Source organism: Varroa destructor, unplaced genomic scaffold, assembly GCF_002443255.2.
Source record: "Varroa destructor unplaced genomic scaffold, Vdes_3.0 BEIS01000007.1, whole genome shotgun sequence".
In the NCBI taxonomy this organism is placed as follows: Eukaryota; Metazoa; Arthropoda; class Arachnida; order Mesostigmata; family Varroidae; genus Varroa; species Varroa destructor.
The window spans coordinates 35,732,221-35,750,300 of record NW_019211460.1 but is presented as its reverse complement, the minus strand read 5'-3'; the positions used below and the strand labels follow the sequence as shown (position 1 = coordinate 35,750,300).

Genomic DNA, 18,080 nt, shown 5'->3' with positions numbered 1-18,080 from the left:
TATATAAATTAGGACATATAGCTCGTTACGTAATAGATGAAATGGCGGACTGGGGCCAACGTCCCGAGCTTGGATGCGTGTCCAGCTAAGTGCCTAGAAGGTTACTACTGAAGGAATTTTTAGTTGAATTTGTTTCACAAATGGCTTTTTGTAGTAGAAGCAACAACTGAGCGGTAATAGGTGTTGTTTCGCACCTATACTGTGCCCTTCTTTAATTAGCACTCGTTTTGTCGCCCCGTTCACCCGTCCATCTTCTCATTGTCGCGTTTACGCGTCCTTCCTAGTTTTAGCACTAATTTACAGTATACTGTTTTACACCAATTCGTACGTCTAACGAGACCCGGTTTCCAAGCAAGAAAGTTGCTGACCTTCTGGGCTGGCTTTGCGTTTAACTATAGCAGGACATATGAGCACTTAAAGAATTGCTACCGATCAGCGACTAACACGGTTACATCACTCCGCATGTATGTCCACTGGTCAGCAGTTCAATTGGTTCATTTGTACGTCATTTTAGTTATGAAATCGTGGTTGCATAAACCCGGATGACTTCTCGTATCTTTTCCCTCGCAGATTAGCAGTGCACGATTCGCTGAGGAGCCACTGACGCCAACTGAGCTCCAAGAGGCTCCACACATAAATCTATGCATGTAATTGTTCGATCAACGTCCCTAATCAGAACCCCAGCCTAACCGATTCAATTATTACACTCTCGAAAAACTTTACCAGAAAAATGAGAATATTATGTCACTGGCGGTTCTTTTTTTCGCCATCTCATGTTTTAAAAACTATATAACTTGAGACCATGCAGCTTGAAGTTGGAGACTTCTCAATTTACTTCAGCACATGTAGAGTCCCCGTCCAGAGCCTTTCGCGACTAGTGCTTTGTGTAACAAAGGATGGCTGTTGAAGACGTCGTCAATGCTGGCTGTATGTCTGATTGATCTTTTGTTGACTACGCGGTACAAAATATTATATGAGATGAGTTGAGTCGTATAACGTTAGCATACTAAACTTCTGGTCTGATCTGAATAGGGTCCACGCCAGTGCACGCGCTACCGCAAGTACTGGGTCTACAGCCACCTTTGCGGACCTACCCTAACCTTAAATGAACGATTGAGCCGAGGTGCCATTTAGAAGCTTAGCTAATCTTTGTATGAACGAGAGTTCCGCCGGATGTGCAACTAAACCACGAATAGACCTAACAGCAAACAAAGGGTACAAAGTGCCCCCTAAGCTACTTTTCAGAGCGCTACCGATGGAAAAGGGCTGTCATGATCAGAATGAACTTCTGTTACGGATCTACAAATTATATGGTTGATTAATACTAACACACATGGTACGATGTGTACAATTACCTAAACAGTTGAGGACCTTTAGATTCCCCACAATAGCACTGGTCTTGAAATTCGACAAGGTGAATAGCCAGCTTCCTACTTTTTATGCTGTCCAGGCATTGTTTTAACATTGAGGTTATCTTTGCGTAACTATTACATAGTATAAAGCGATACAGTGCACGACTGCAGACGGTCCAATCAGCACCACTCCGGCGCTCACCATCGCAGTTGTATAATAAATACTGTTACAATATCACCTGTCACATTTATGCGTATTTATCTAGACAAGATATATAGAAAAGTAACGATATAAGCGTAAGTAAAACGAATCTAGCAACCGTAATCGTTAATCTATGTTACGTGCAATAGTTGCCGCTGCCGTACAATAGGCATCCAATTTACGCGGATGCGTGAAAACACGAGACTAAACACCTGCTTTGTGCACTTTCCGATTCGTACTATATCAGCTTATCTGTTAAACGTTGCCTGTTTAGCGGTAATAAAAGGCCCGCTGAGAAGTAAACGCCCGCGCCCCAAAAATCCCAGAAAGGGGCTTCGTTCGGCCTCTGCCCATCTGGCCTGCTCCTCGCTCGTCCTCTGACCCCTGCTCCGTACTCTGATGTAAGGTGGATGGCTACGCCTTGTGGCGCCCCGATGTAATAATGTTTCTTAAGTGTCGCACAGCGCACAGGGGCGGCTAGCGGCAGTCACGTTTTCTTCGTCTGTCTACGAAAACCGCTACTTCAGTTGGAGCCTATATAGAGACAACGAATACTGGCTAACTATTCTGCCACGATAGCACGGGGCGATCATGCACGCAGACAGACACGCGAGGAAAATAAAAAGGAGGACAGAGGTCAGATTACTACAGAGAATAAGAAAAGACATCCTTGATAAACGCAGCGGGTAGGAAGGCGCTGCCCAATAACGACGGAGAAGTAATTAACAGTGGCCGTTCAGGAACAAGGCAAGAATTAGGGAGCGGGCAACAGCTCTTGAGAGCCTACACATTACTGCTGCGTGCCACGATAGTATTGGCAGTTGCTGTTTTTTAGCTGTTTTATGCCCGAACTGTTCAGGTCGCTAATGTCTTACGCCGAATCATAGGTGAATGCCATATATATTCGTTCACGTAAAGGAATCGCTGAAAACTATCTTGAAGGCAAGTACGCGAATCAGTATCTGGCTAAGAAGTTAAATTTAACTTTTAATAAGTGAGAAAATTGGGAAAAAACAAATTGGGAACGAACTACTGTTCCCATTGACATTCGTCCGTACACGATGATTTACACACAACATCTGTAAACAGTGCGCCGTTTGCTTGCTTTCCTGTTGAGCAGACGAAAAAAAAAACATGCAAGAACGTAAGCAACATTCTAAACGATTTCGATTATGTAACCCGCATTAAGTAAATATGGTAATTAAAAATACGTGTTACATAGATGCTTGGCCTGAAAATTTCTAATCATATCGAGATAGGTCTATGTCTATATATAGAATTTTTTTAACTTATAAAAATAAATACCCATATATATTATGATATAGCTTGCAGCAACTTATATCAGTTTAGCTTGAATGGACCAACTGTGGTTGAATGCACCTAATTACATTTTCTCGTTCTTGCTAACCGCAATGAGATTACCATCGCCGAACTAGAAGTTACTATAACTGGATCAGCTTTAACAAAAATCGCCAAATCAATTATTGATGACACCTAGAAATATCAGCACCATTGACGGCAAGGCCACCATCGTCCACTGCAGTAGTAACGACCGATTTCGTTTGTATGCGCTGCTCTCTCGCTCCGTATGTCCCACTCACTGTATCGCACCCAAGTCCGGATGTCCGTTTTCTTCCGTTGGGAAGGTCCAATGCTTTCTCTGTGTAAGATATTTGAAGTAGATGACCGTATATATAGAAGAGACATGAGAATCATTAGTGGATCATTAGCGCGTATGCAGAACACATGACGATTAAGCTTGTCTAGTTGTACCATATACGTATGTATGCACGTACATTGCCGATGATTGGGATGCCTGTTAGCCGCCAGCGATGTCATGGTGCCCGCGCAGAATAGGGTGATGCCTTTTACATCTGTCTGCGAACAGAAGTTGACTTCTGATGCCGTCCTTATCGTTGGCTTGTTTTTCTGCTACTATCGGCGCTTTGCTTTTGCGTCCTTTCATTTGCCAGCGTGAGCTTCTTCGTTTCTGCAGCATCACCGGCCGTTCAGTGGCGTCCCTTTTTTTCTCGCAAGGCACCTAAGCGACCATTGCGGACACAACCGGCCCACTCTCGGTGGCTAGGACGAAAAGGTAGACGTCAGAACATCTGATTTCGAGATGTGTGATAAACTCCTAGTCATCCTTTTCGGTTGCCTGAGCCAGCCTTCTGTCAATTAGCAGAACTAGAACCATTCTACATTTCTGACTTGTCGTTCGCTGCTAGGTATAATGGTAACAGTATTTTGGATCCTGATTTAAAACACTAACTGTGCAAACCTCCAATGAACTATTATAGTTCGCCGCACCTAACGAATATCTGTGGGAAAAAATATCATTTACCATAATTAACAATACCTTCTTATCACACGTAGTCGCGGGTATCTACCTGCGTATTTATACTTTTTCGTCCAGATTCTTTAGTATTCAACTGAGGCTCATTTATCTATTCCCTACTTTGATACACTATAAAGCAATATCTTAAAACCATCTGCAATATATCAAATTCAATGTCTAACTTATCGTTAAGGTGAAAACTAACTTAGTGTTCCCTATTTTTCATACGATACTGAGAAATGCATTCCGCAATCTGAGAGAAGACGGTCTGATCATGATTGTTTTATTTAATAGTGTTAGATTTACGACCGTATTTATCACTAAAAAGTTTTCATGCTGTTTGCCTAACAAATGTAAGTTACTTCTGATTGTATAAATTAATATTCACTAATACAGTATAGAGCATATTTCTAACTTCCCATCAAAGGTAGTCTCCAAAGATGCGACTGTGCTCACCATGAACTGAAGAAGCTAACCCGGCTCTAAGCCGCGTGCGTCGCTAACATGGAAAGCGGTACCTGTGCGAATGTTCGTTAAAAGTTGGTTAATTGCTCGTATTTACTCTCTAATTTGCTCTCCTATATTCTACCTCCATATCCCCCACATTGCTCTCTCTCTCTCTCTCTCTCTACGTTTGTGCCTCACTACTTCCGCCCCGCTCGACTTAAATGCTGCAACTGACTGAAATGGGAGCCGTCATGACACACAGCTGGGAGCGGCCAGATCCAGCCCTCTCCATCCGCCTCGAGAACAAAGCCCCTCAACGTGATAGAATACATTTCTGAACATAGGAGGAGTCGGAATGTCGTTGAGACTACTTCTAGCTATAGGAGTCTTCTTCGTGATTTGCTTCGAAGGGGGTACTCACTGGCTAGATGTCGGCGAAATGCGGTCCTCCAGTCGACGAGGTGATTCGCTCGCAGCGATACACGCGAAGATCGTTGCTGCTTGATGGTGGTGGTTACAGCGACGTTATGGCATTGGGCAAGAGGGGAAGAAATCGCCCAAAGCCCGCCGTTGCTGCTGCTGCCCGTCGCCCGGCAATGGGCCTCGCACTTGATGAAACGATGATCGCATTTTGATGATCTCAAGATGCAGATGATGTCGGCGTTGGTGCGTGTAGTGGCATTCTGGCAGACAAAAAGCATTCTTTGGAGGCGGATTCGCGTATACGCTGCGCGTCACTGCAGGAGACGCCAACTGCTGCTCGTGAAACAAGGCAAACACCGGCGTCTCCTGGTTGAGGTGAGTCGAGAGGGGGGCGGGGGCGGAGGCTCGGCCTCTTCGGCTTGTTGGGGTTTACGATTCGAACGCTCAGTGAAGGGCCCCAGACGGGATGAGGGATCCTCTCTCTATACGGCGTCGAGGAAACATCGTCCCGGCGCTACTAGTGCGCGCCCGCGTTATGTTTGTCGCGAGCGGCAAACGGACATAATTGGTGTATAGTGGAATCTCTGCATCTTCAACAGCGTAGTCAGTTAAGCTATTTTAGCTACGTAATTTCGAATGCAACAAGGCAACGCTAGCAGACGACTAGATAAATCAGTAGCAGGCCGCTACACAAACTGCATTCGTGACACCAGAATGCACAACAAGCATATTAGGCTTACGACGTACTTTAAAAACTAAGCAGCACCTGCTTGACATTGCCAGGTGTGCAACTATTACCTTGAAGGTTGGGTATTGAAGAAAGCGCATGCTTCTGCTAATGCCGTTGCTGCTGCCAGTACTAGAATCTTGCCCTCGAGACACTTTCTACTTTACGACCTTGGCAATCCTGGGCTTAACGGCGTAAACTTCTAATTTCAAAAATCCTTTGGAAAGATGTTCAGATTTGGGCCAATTCTGGATACCCTAATGGGAGATCATATGACCAGGGAATGTCTCGTGCAATAATGCCATGCTTTCGCATAACGTACAGCAGCTGGATTTGTCTTGTTCGTGCCAGATATTTTCGACCCATTTTTGATAATAACGAATCGCTAAAACAAAGGAGCTGAAATGACAGTAAGCGTACACTTTCCGTATGTATGTATATATATATTATTTATACATTGTGCTTGGTAGTACTCTAAGTACGGTCGTACTTGTTTTCACCACATGGTGACCCTAATCCCAGCAGCAGACGAAACTACACTAGCAATAGTGGTGGTAGCGTTAGTTAACGACAGCCGTCTGCGAGCAGAATGGCGAGGGTGTAGGCCCAAAGAGACATCTCACGTTGGCCTGTATCAGTGTCTGTTAGTGCGTGGCGCTAGCGGTTAAAAGAACTGCGAAAGAACACTCGTAAACTATGATGATGATGACGACGACAGCTGAAGCGGATGAGACTGGAGGCCGAATAATGCCTCACTCTAACCCATATCAGGGAAGTCGCTAAGATACAAACATAGCAACGAAAAAGCGGTGAGAAACAAGAGGCCTTGGTGTTAGTGGCATCCTCATACTGGTCCAATTGAAAATGGGCTGGGCTTCCGGTATTACTTGGAAGCATGCCCGGAATTTGCGGAAGCTTTTTTGCCATTGTACAATAACAAAACACCAGGCTTTATCCAGCAAGCCGTCGGCCTTCTATATTCAGCGACGGCTGCTCCAGTGCTGACGACCGCTGGCTGAAGCGGGATTGAACACGTTGCTGATTCTGCTGTTGGAAGTGCTTTATGGTATTCATGCATATGTAGCGTGTAAGGCCCCACGTACATTAGCACATGCACACGCAAAGAGAAGGACAAAAACATAGCATTATGCCTAGCATTTTACACACACATGCTGTGCAAGCCTATAAAGTAGGTACGGGCGGACAATACTGTACCGGTATAGCGTGGCAATACGACCTTTAAAATGACCAATGGTATTGAATCATTTAGTTACATTTACTATATTGTAGATAAAGTGAACAAACCTTGGATAGAGTGAAACACCGAACCTAGTAAGAAAGATTATAGTGATAGTGTGTTAAGTTGCATTTCAATTTTTGGCCAATACCGATAACAACTTCAGCACTGATATTAAGTTAACGGTAACCTGCAGGGTGCGAAGTCCAGTTTAAAGATGACAATACGGTATATAGCCTCATCGTCCTGTCGAGCGATTTCCTTGCCGCGCTGGAACTTAAAAACGCAATCCATCTTCTCGTATCAGTTGGCTCAGTTTTTCGTCCTATTTCTTGGCCTAGCTAGATTTACCATCCGTCGTCATTCTGTATCGAGGATTAAGCCGTTGAAAGAAGCGCTAGCTCTGAGCTTTCTCTTCTGATGAGCTGTTTTTCCGAGAAGCCACCCACGAAAAACTGTTAGAATTGCAGTAATCCCTCCTTCAGCCATATCGCGAAGATAATTCTATGTAATTTTCGTGATGAGATGGCCGGTGGCAGTGCGTTGCACCGTAAAGCAGTCAAAAAGAGATAAGCTAACAAATTTAAGCAGGCAAGGAGAAACAACCCCATTAAGTATTTGCATCTTACATTAATCAAAGTGCATGCTTTATACTATTCATTACATAATAATAATAGAATATCTCTTGATCAGGATACTGTGGTAATACTGAAACAGCCCAAGCAACTTAGTGCTTTAATATCTATAAATTTTTTCTCTAAGGTGGATATATTTACTACCATTGAGGTAGTCTTTAATATTTGAATGGACGTTCTTTTTATTCCAGTTAAGTTAAGTTCGAAATGACCTGTAAATGCAGGCTGCGTTTACATAGTTATATCCAATTTTTTTTATTAACATTTTCAGTTTGGGATTTACGAGAGATCTATCGTAGAGTACCTGTCAGTATAATGAATTGCGAATTAACAACTGATGCCCAAACAGTTTTTCGTTTAAACAAGGTGCAGTTTGAATTCGGTTCCATAAAACGGCAGGCGGCCAGTTTAACCCTGCATCATTTACGCGGACATCGAAGTGTGGTGTTTACTAATGCATGCTCTTTTATTGTTTATCAGCATCCTTTACTACATATCTGTCGTTCACCCTAAACGGTGCCTTGTCCTGACGGGAAACGAAGTCATCGCTAGGCCAAATGTACGGATTACATTTCGTCATATAATTTTATGCTGGTCAAGTTGCCATGCGAGTGAATACATGTTCGTTGTCTGCCCGTTTCGGTCTACGTGTGTGCCCTCGTCCTCATATTGAACATGACCTCAATGTTACACATTACACGCTGATGGCGTGTTCTCATATCAAAACTTCAAATATCAATATCAATCCTTGAATGTAAGCTAAGTCAAATCGTATCACAAATCCGTGCGGAACATGTTCTTACCTTACAGCTAGCGCAGGTCGCATTTCAAATAAGCCTGCAGCGTCCTGGCCCCGCGTCCCTCTTGTCCCGCGTTCATGCGCATTTCGGATTTCATTGGTTACACAGTCTGCCTTGACTGGTCTCTCTCTCTCTCTCTCTCTCTCTCCCCTCTCTCTCTCTACTGCCTAACGCATATGAGCTTGCACTTACGGCCGGCGCCAACGTCTGAGCTGTCACCAACACTGATGCTAGCGAAACCTGGTGGCTGATGACTATGATGCTAAAGCAGCCAACCACCTATCCAGGTAAATAGGTAAGTAGCTAGCGACGACCAAGACATGTTTATGTATACAAATGTCAGATCGAAATGTCGATGTCGTGAATCATCATTCAACACTAAGCGTATGAGGGCTAACTCGACGTTCCAGTACCTGAGTCCCGCTTGCACGTAAACACTGCTTGGAGGAACAATCGTTAGTTACTATGAAACATGACATCCTGGAACACTAGCTTACTGTTTCTGTTAAAGCAGTAAGTAAATGTTAGAAAATAGGTCGACTATAATGCTAACGCTAAATACTAAATGTCTTCTGATTTCAGTAACTGTACTAATCGATATTAACCAAATATATTAGAGTAAATCTTCTGTCTGCATGGAAGCTGGATACAAGAAGGCGAACGGCCTAAGCCAGATCACTTGTTTTGGTATATAATATTAGCAGCTGCTCGGCCATAAAACGGCCGCTGACTTAAACTTGACAACTACACTACTGGCATATATATATATATATATATGTATATAGATCATATACGATGTATCACCATGGCAGCTTGTGGTGGGTCATATGTTGTCTCGTTTTTGAAATTAAGGATCAGCGCATAACGACTTGTGTTCAGACTTGTTTCCAGAAAACGGGTCTCTGCTTTGCATCTATCAGGCAGATCTGTTGCGAGATAACATATTCTTGTGTTTGATGTATTTGTTATCGCTCAATCATATGATTGGCTTCTATTCAAAAACGGACTTAAGGAATATTTTGACTCGTGAACTTTTTTTAAGTTAAGGTAAAATCAAAAGTAAGATTTTATCTGCATCATTCTACAATGCTCGCTTCACACCGTGTTGTTTAACATGCTAGTCATTTTGATGAAGATTTGATACCCAACAGATCATCGGCTATATGTCTACGTAAAAAAAAAACAGTAGATAGAAATAGTTGTAAATTTGTTTTTCATTTTTTGTCGTCTCCATGGTGTGGTCTGCTATCTATAAATTTGAGTGTGTCGGAGTATCTAGCGGTGCAGCCCTGCTGTAAAGATGATGTGCGGGGTTATGGCGCGCTCGTTCTAAAACGCCCGCGGGGCTTACCTCAATTACCGGGTGCGCGGGCTGATGTATCACCACTACCGCCACTACCATTCGAGAACCTCAGCAACTTCGTTATGAGGGTCGCTGTGGCCATGCTCGTCGTCGTCCTCGGGTAAAGCGGCATTGCTTGATTCCTTCCTTCATTTATAAGGCCGTTATCGCTTTATCGATTCAGCCTTCTCAGCCACCTTGCTAACTCCAAACTACATCTAACCTAGTACCTATATAAAGCGGAAGGCCCTGAGCTGATCGGTGGCCGGTGTGCCTTTTGATTCTGCGGCTGGAAAAGCTGGCGAAGCCGCAGCTCCATAATAGGAGTAAGTTCACGCTTTCCGTCGCTTCTATTAGCCTCCCTCACGTTGCTATCAACTATGGGCGCAATAAGGTAGTGCCGTGTTTGCGGCAGCAGCTTTAAGTCAAGTGAGTTGATGATCGTTCTCTCAGCCCTTTCTTCCTCCCGCCTCTTTACCTCTTCATAAGATGTAGTGGTGTATTCACAGTTCTCGACTTCGTCGAGAAGTGCGGCCATGCTTACCTCAGCGAAAAGTATGAGGTATCGGTGTTCGAGTGCTACGACCCCTTTGATGTGATAGATTACAATCACAATAAATATTAGCCAAAAATATTGTCTACGCAGGAGAGTCTTGGAAACGTTGTGATTGTTATATTTTGCGCTTCATAACAAATAAGGAACGGAACGTTACAGCGTTATGGTGTGCTGTAACTGATAAACATGCAGGCAATATTTTATTAAATAAACTCTGTAGAGACGTATTGTACATGTAGATGTGTGCGTTAGGAGGACAACACCGCTTGAGGACACGCAGGTCTTATACAATGTTCCAATAACGTCGCTTGGTCGACTTTCTGGGTTAGGATTCAGAACTGTGCGCAAGTGCTTCTTGATTTCAGAGGAGTACTTTGGTTTGCCCGGCTCTAAGTGCGAACAACTGATTGCAGGCCCAATTACCGAGGATCGAATATTTAAAAAAAAAAGAGCTATAAGACTGTGCTTTGCTTATGCCTTAGCTTTCTAAACGCTTTGCCTCACTCTATTACTGCGAGCAGCTCCATTTGTGGGCGTTAACTACAACTAAATTAGAACTCTACTTTCCTTCGCAGCGCTAATAGAATTCATTTCATAAAGAATCGCTTAGTAACGAAGGCTAGCGCAGAAATTCTGCTTACCACGGGAGCTCGCCCTTTGCAATTTCCTATACATCTAGTGTTCGCCGCCGTGGGCTCCAGTCTAGCTCAGGCTTCTGTGAGTCCTTATTCGCTTAGACTGCCTTTGTAGCCGCGATAATCTAATCTCATACCGTCTTCTTGACCGCACCTCTGTCGAAGGTGGTAATTGAAGAAGAAACAACGGAAATCGCTCAACTCGACGTGTCCATCCGAACTCTAATTTCGATCTTACTTGCTAACGTCCATTGTGATCGTTTACTGTCCTGAACTACATTTTTTCGAGAGACGAATGAAATTGGGTCCGTCACCTGAACCAGTCACATTCCTGAAAGGCTTAAACGAAGGCCGAGGCGTATGCGGCCTTCGACCATAGGAACAGCTATATGCTGTGGTTCTCACAGCTTCATAGATCCTCCTTTATTGTAGGCCGAGACTACTTCTTGGTCTCGGCTCAGCCGATCGATAGAAGCAAAGGTAAGCAGAAGAAAAGAAGACAGTAATGCCATGTTTTGTATTCCATTACGACTCGCAGTTGTGTAGTCGTTAACATATTTATAATTGCTGCGATCATGGTAATAACGCCGAAAAACCTTTCTTCCTTCGCTTGCTTAGATCGTATGTAATATCTCATAATATCTTTCGATACAGTCTATCAATATTACCAGTAGGTTACTATATGTTGAAAGTAATATTACATGACAGTGTACGTTGCGCAAAAAATAATAAAACTGATCCAATTAACTGACAGAGTAGAATGAGACTGAGAACGGGTCAGCTATCTATCGGTAGAACGAGTATGAACATTTACTTACGGACAAGAACATAGAGAGAAACGAAACGTATAAATTTATCCTATTTAGCATATAATATAAAAGCTATTTAGCAAATCGACCTCATTTAAACTACTATTAAAGTGAATATTTAGGTCAGCTATTTAGTCTAAGTATTTACCAGATATGTCTGCGACTATTTGGGCACTTTTTAAGGATGGTGAGAAAATTAGCGGTCCGGAATGAAATGTTTCCTGCAGGCGATATCACCGGTAGGATCCGCTGAAAACACTGGGTAAGCAAAGCTTTAGCGAAACGTCATTTGGCTACTGATGGCATCATTTTGAAAATGAAGTTGAAGACACAGAGAAGATGATTATCGTTCAGGGCCTCAAACGAAAGAATGATTTGCTATAGTTACGAGGAGTTTTGAGCAAAGCCGAGCATACATAATGTGCCCCCTGTTATCTCGGTATGCTATTCATTTCTTGGATTGCAAGCTACGAAATTATAAGAAAAACACTAAGAATTAAGGAGTAGACGCAAAAAGAGACTTAAGAGATAGAGAGAGGCAAAGAATAGGATCGAACAGAAGAAATAGCGATCTCAGTGGCAGGGCAGGGCAGGGCAGGGCATAAGCTGATGCTCACATTCGCAATGAATATTAAGGACACTGCCGGAACAGGAAACGGTAAATGCTGTCGGGTGCCTCGAATCATTGAAGAACTTCATGGATATGCAACGCAACAATCGACAGCTCACTGCACGGTTACCTGACGGCCTTCTTGCCACGCTTCAATTATGGCCTGGATCGAGAAAAGAAAATAGTTTTATTCCCTCCAACGTGCAGATATGTTGTCTGATTTCGATTACTTTGTTGCCTTTAAAAGGACTGAAAGTCGATCGTTTAAAGGGATCTAGTCAGTGAAATATTTCCTTTCTAATTTTAAAGCAGCCGTTGATAAGGACATTAGCATTACTATACAAATGAGAGGCGCAGAACTATCAGAAACTACCTAGAGCTTATACACAACAGAAGAGATCAGGTATAGCATACACTAGCTTATGAGTGTTCTACGTTATATAGTTTACTATAGTTATACTATAGAAATTTACTAAGGCGCTAAATAGCTTCCCTAGAACACGTTGAACAATAAAGAAACAAAAACTTCTTTGAAAAGTTTTCAGTTTTCTATGGACTTATCGTTTAGGTCCATCGAAAGTCAGACCTTAGATATCCTTAGTCAGAATACTAAAATCAAAAAGTAGATCAAGAAGAGACCATGTATTTATTTATACAGTTATAGTTATTGAACTAAAGTACGTTGCATTAAATGCTACGACGCACGTACCATAACAATTATTTAATAGCACTACAGCTGATGTACGCACTATGATTCATTATGTATACAACAGTTGTTGTAAGGGATAGGTTGGGAAAAGGTATAGGTCATTGTATAAACGACACTGTCCTAAACAAATTAGATTATTAGAAACGCGCCCCGCTTCGGCGGTTCCTCTTCTGCCTCCACCGTAGACAAGAGAGCGGCGTTACTCGTAATGGCCTGCGTAGCTATCCGATACGTTTGACCTAAGGTTGAATCAAGCCTAACCTATCCAGGATAACTAACCAAGCAAATCAAGATAAATGGAAGATGCCGGCAAGTGCTTTGACTCATTCCATTCCACAGCGAATTAATAGCATACAGTTAACTCGCTACGGACTAAGGGATAACGCATCAAATAGCAAACTAAACATATGTATAGTTACATACTATTATATAATATAATATATGGAAAAGTTTAAATCTTTAGACCAAGATTGGATCTTCTACGCAAACCTGTTTACAATGCTAGCAATAATAGCCCAAGCCTTGTGTTCATTCACGTCTGCTAGATGTTCGAAATATTGAAACTGCTACATCACTCTAGAAACTGGTGCCGTCGCTATTTAGGCCAGATCGAAATTAACCAAAAATCTATAAGTGCTAATCCATGACCGCACAATATTTCCTCGAGAAGGACAAGGTACAATAGTGCCTACAACCAATTATAATGAGGAAAGATGCTTTAATAACGGTCTACGTTAAATGAAAACTTTAGCACTGAGGTGCCCCTTAAGTTCATTGAGAGATTGCAGACACGGTATTTACAACGTCTGTAGTGTGCCTTTGTTACCACTTGGGTAGACTCTTGCCGGCGTAATTAATATCACCCAGTAGTAATCGAAAGCTCGCGGAGTTCGTGCAACATCAGAACAATAGCTCACGTTACGCCCTATGTGGTTATGTCACAGTCTGACCAGCAGTCCGACTCAGGCCACCAATCAATGCCAGAATCTTTGTAAAAGCACTTGCCACACTGTGACAAACATCATTTTGAAAAATATCGAGGCATACAAGGCTTTTTCGTCCTGACAAGACGAGAAACTTTAGGGTGACTTTTGAGTTTCCTGTTTTAGAGTGTTATTTTGCAACAGATATTATGTTCAGTAAAATGGTAGCCCTGTTTAGGGCCACTTGTCGATATTCTAAAGCATCGTCAGTAAATACCGTCGTTTGCTATAACTCTCATAATTGCTCTTCCGCACTTCGCAATACTTTTCTCAAACACGAACAATTGTGTTTACTATGTCAATGTGAATTTTCCATATTATCCGATCTCACGGTCCTTTCTGCTACGTGAATCCTATCATTATGAGGAAAGCTCTCCAAATTCAAGAGCTCGTGTCGACCAACTTCGGGTTGCAAGGGTCACTCACTCTAGGAAGGTTATACAGGCCCACTATAATAGGCTTGTGCTTTTGCCTGGAAATAGTACGAAACTGTCCGCAACGAAAGGAGCGAAAGTGATGTCGACCATATTGCGCTACTACGATGGCCGCCGCCGCCGCCGCCCTACTTGTCCTACATTCTGAACACAGTGAGAACCATGAAGAGGGCGAAAAGAGGCCAAGAAAGGACGGTGGAGGCAGGGGGGAACTGCAGGTTCCACTACTTCAGCTTGTCATCCTTGTCATCGCGCTGACATTTATGGCGTCGTTTTCCACCCAAGCAGCGCGTCCCACTTGTGATTGGAAGAAGGGTGGTCTGCCATATATATATATATATATATATATTATAAAGGCGACGGCAAATCTAATAACATATACCGAATAGATGCATAACACTATTGTTATTATCATAAGTTATAATGACAGAGATTGCGGGTGCAGTCAAAATCACCTGACATTTATTATATAGTGTTATCGTGCATTCACTCACACAGATACTTTCTAAGTTGTAATCTAAATAGTTAGAAACATCCATAATCACACATGTAGATACTGTTATAGCTGACTGTCTCGTGTCTCATTATTCTGAAACCCATGACATGCGTTATTTCTAATAGCCCATCTATCTTCTCAAGGTATCATGCAAATAGACACTTACCCCTGGTGGAAACACAAATTAAATGGTTCATTTATTAAAAGAAAGCCTGCCGAAGGTAAAAGATACCTTTTTACAAGCCTAAAATTCTAGCTTACGGCATTCGCCTACTGTGGCTGTCGAGCTGTTGAACCGTTAGTGGCGCATTTTGCTGATGAAGAGATAGGTGAACGAGGCCTATTCGTCCTTCTGCTATATGGGTCTTTCTCTTTGCCGTTAAACTGATAAACGACCTAATAGCGGTGGACAATGTGTTAAAGTGATCGATAAAAAGGACGCGCTTAACTAGGCCGCGGTAAAGTACCTTTGGTGTAACTGATGGTCTTAGTATATCGGACTTGACAGTGATAAACTACACTGATAGTGGGGCTTTGAAATTGTGGGACGGAACCAGAGGAAATTGAAACGACTTTTGTTGGAAGCGATTTTAGCGTATCACTTCGATGCAATGCATATCGGATGGATGCCGTATAAACAGCAAAGATACGTATCCTCTCAAAAATAGCTTAGGTGCCTTAACACATATATCCAAATGTAAATCATTCTGAGAGCACTAGGGTTACACAAACGTGACGACCATAGTGGTGCATGCGAATGAAGTACTCATTGCAGAATTGACCGGTAACGTTCTACGATTCGTGACGTACGTATTGGTGCAAAATTCAACAATTAGACCTTCGGTGCTAGGCAGTGGAAATGACATGCTTAAGGCCAACGTTGGTCCACAAAGTTCAACTCGTTTTTGGACTCTGGATACTATTGCGATACATTGACAAACACATGGTTACGGACCTCCACATATTTTCAAACATTTTCGTATCTTAGACACGTTTGACGGTGATTAACCCTTCACTTTTGTATCCACTAAACTGTGCCGTGAGTATATTTCTATGTGATGGCTATTAACAAGAACATACCTTGGAGACGACGCTAGTCGCTAGCTTGAGGCAACTTTCGTGGGCAGTCGGCAAAGTATGCACTCGTCTAAAATGACCAAGCCATATTACCCTGAGGGCTAAGGAGAACATTAGTCCCAGATCATATTTCGTCTGATCGTTCAGTTCAGGGTGCCATAGAGTTCTAAAATGAATACCCTGGCCACAAACGCAGGGGACTCTTATATCTTGGTACGGCTTCATAATCTAAAGATTGTCTATGAAACTTACCATCGTCATTTTATGTTTCCTCTAATGAGTCTCCAGGGATGATCTGGGATTGAGGTTGGTTTCTTCTGAGTATTCCCAATTTCGAAACGGTCTGGATTTAGAAGAAACGAACGACTGCATTGTTGGCTGCCTGCTCTGCTGCGCGAACTATACAAGAATGCGGAGTGCTCCGGATCTCATTTGAAACAAGCTAAAAAATAGAAATATATCACATAATTTTAGTACTTTTCACTGTTAGTGCAGAAAAATGACTACATATTGACAGAAATCCGATGACAGGCAAACTCACCGACTTTGTTTATCTTTGTTCTATGATTGCTTTGAACAGCGTATGAATTGCTTGAATCAATATCATCAAAGATGGCCTATGCTAGACTTCGTAAACATTCCGCGATTTCGGCTTCTAAGTTCGGGCTATCTATTACAGTATTTACGTTCTAGTACAGTATCTATGATTAGGTTCGCATCTATAATAAAACTATATTTGCCGATCGTGTTGAGAAAAAACATTAAATAGATCACTGCAATCAAAAGCAGCAAACTCGGATTGTCTGTGCGGAAAACACCTCGCCTATATTTATCACCTCTCGCTATGTAGCGTAGTCCTTACGGCTTATTATTGCGGCAACCACAATAACAACTAACTCAACGTATGCTGCTGCCATGGCAGGTCTGAATTTCAGAGTCGGCAAATGTTTAATGGCTATCATGCCATTTCGTAGGTCCGGTGGTGAAACGTTAGATAGGTCCAGTGAGACCCACCCCGGCTAGAGCCCCTAACAGGAACAAGTGTTTTGTTTTATACCGAAAAGATGACTTCAACTAATTGCGTATAGAATTAGAATAACTAACAGCGTTGAAAAATTTTAAATATGCAATGAAATACACTAGACCGATGCTAACGCCTGTGCATGAGCTACAGCTTCTTCCACGGAACACGGAAATGATACGAAGGACGAGAAAGTTAACGTACAACCATTCCCTCAAAACCTATTTTAGTATACCTCAAAATATTTACTAGTGCATAGACAAATTCGGGAAGCTTCGTGTTCAAATGGAAGAATGCTGTGAGCGGTTTTGGTTTTCAAAAAAAGTGTCACAAACGAGCGCATCGATAGATAGATAGATAGATAGATAGAGAATCAGGACAGAGACACAGGGAGAGAGCGAGAGTAGAAACTGTATGATATTTGAATGCGTTCGTACCTCGTTCCACAAAATATGCTATTATGTATGCTCTATACAAGTTTTTTAATATATTTTTAATAACAACTGCAGTAATTAGGAAACAGTTGACAACGTGCATTACCTTAAAGCAAATATGAGCCTGCTGTATGGAGGAGACCCCAAACTAATAGAATAGAGGTTGCGGGATAGACAACGGAGGACAGACAGTTTAGCGGAAAAGCAGAGACGAGCTAAATTTGATTAGCTCGCACGAGCCACAATCACGCTCTTGGGGAGCAGAAAAGCAGGATGATGATGATGATAGGAGTGGAGCAGGGCGTAGAGCAAGGAGAAGAGTGGATGCAAGAACCAGGGTAACACGCGCTAGGGAATTGACACTGTAACCCGTGCTATATACACCACCACACTGTTACGATGGCGGCGACGACGACGACGGAAACAATAACAACGAGAGTGACCGAGCTATGCGCTCAGTGTAGCGTTTGATATCTCCGGCTCACAGACTCGCACAGGGATTCGCCTGCTTCTTTTTCGTTTTCCTTTCGTATTTTTTTTTTCTTTCGAAGTCAAAGCGTAGGGCGCAACGAGAGCTAAGGCAATGAGAGGCGGCTCGCTGGTCCGCGTCGGCCGATGGTCGGCCGTCCGTGGTGCCGGAACACTGCTTGTGGCAATGAATCATCGTTAGTACATGGCAAACGAGCGCACTGCACTCGAGGGGGTCGGAACGGATACAGTTTGCGAACGAAGAGGAGAGCCCGTCAGCGTCGAGTGAGCAAATGATGGCCAAGGCAGCAGCTAAGGGACGCCTCAGCGCTTATTTGCATATAC

General features: G+C 42.9%; 1 protein-coding gene and 1 long non-coding RNA gene across 2 annotated transcripts in view; both read right to left on the bottom strand.

Moving 5' to 3' along the window:
• LOC147754646 (uncharacterized) overlaps positions 1 to 18,080 on the bottom strand; it is a 65,552-nt gene that overhangs the window by 19,537 nt on the left and 27,935 nt on the right. Inside the window, exon 3 of the long non-coding RNA XR_015318084.1 lies at positions 16,065 to 16,254. This is a non-coding gene — a long non-coding RNA (uncharacterized LOC147754646). The remainder of the gene's footprint in view (positions 1 to 16,064; positions 16,255 to 18,080) is intronic.
• Positions 2,291 to 5,383, bottom strand: LOC147754647 (uncharacterized). Its single transcript, XM_086975437.1, has 5 exons — positions 4,761 to 5,383; positions 4,349 to 4,410; positions 3,351 to 3,636; positions 3,065 to 3,214; positions 2,291 to 2,663 (listed from the first exon to the last, which is right to left on the bottom strand). Exons 1-2 carry the CDS (start codon positions 5,038 to 5,040, stop codon positions 4,364 to 4,366), a joined length of 327 nt encoding a protein of 108 aa, XP_086831563.1. The 5' UTR covers positions 5,041 to 5,383; the 3' UTR covers positions 2,291 to 2,663; positions 3,065 to 3,214; positions 3,351 to 3,636; positions 4,349 to 4,363.

Excerpts from the sequence above, each read along its gene's own strand:
- LOC147754647 (XM_086975437.1), bottom strand. The coding sequence starts at position 5,040 with ATGCTTTTTGTCTGCCAGAATGCCACTACACGCACCAACGCCGACATC. Across the intron at positions 4,411-4,760 it reads ATTTCGCCGACATCTAGCCA|GTACCGCTTTCCATGTTAGC; the intron begins GTGAGTACCCCC and ends ACATTCGCACAG.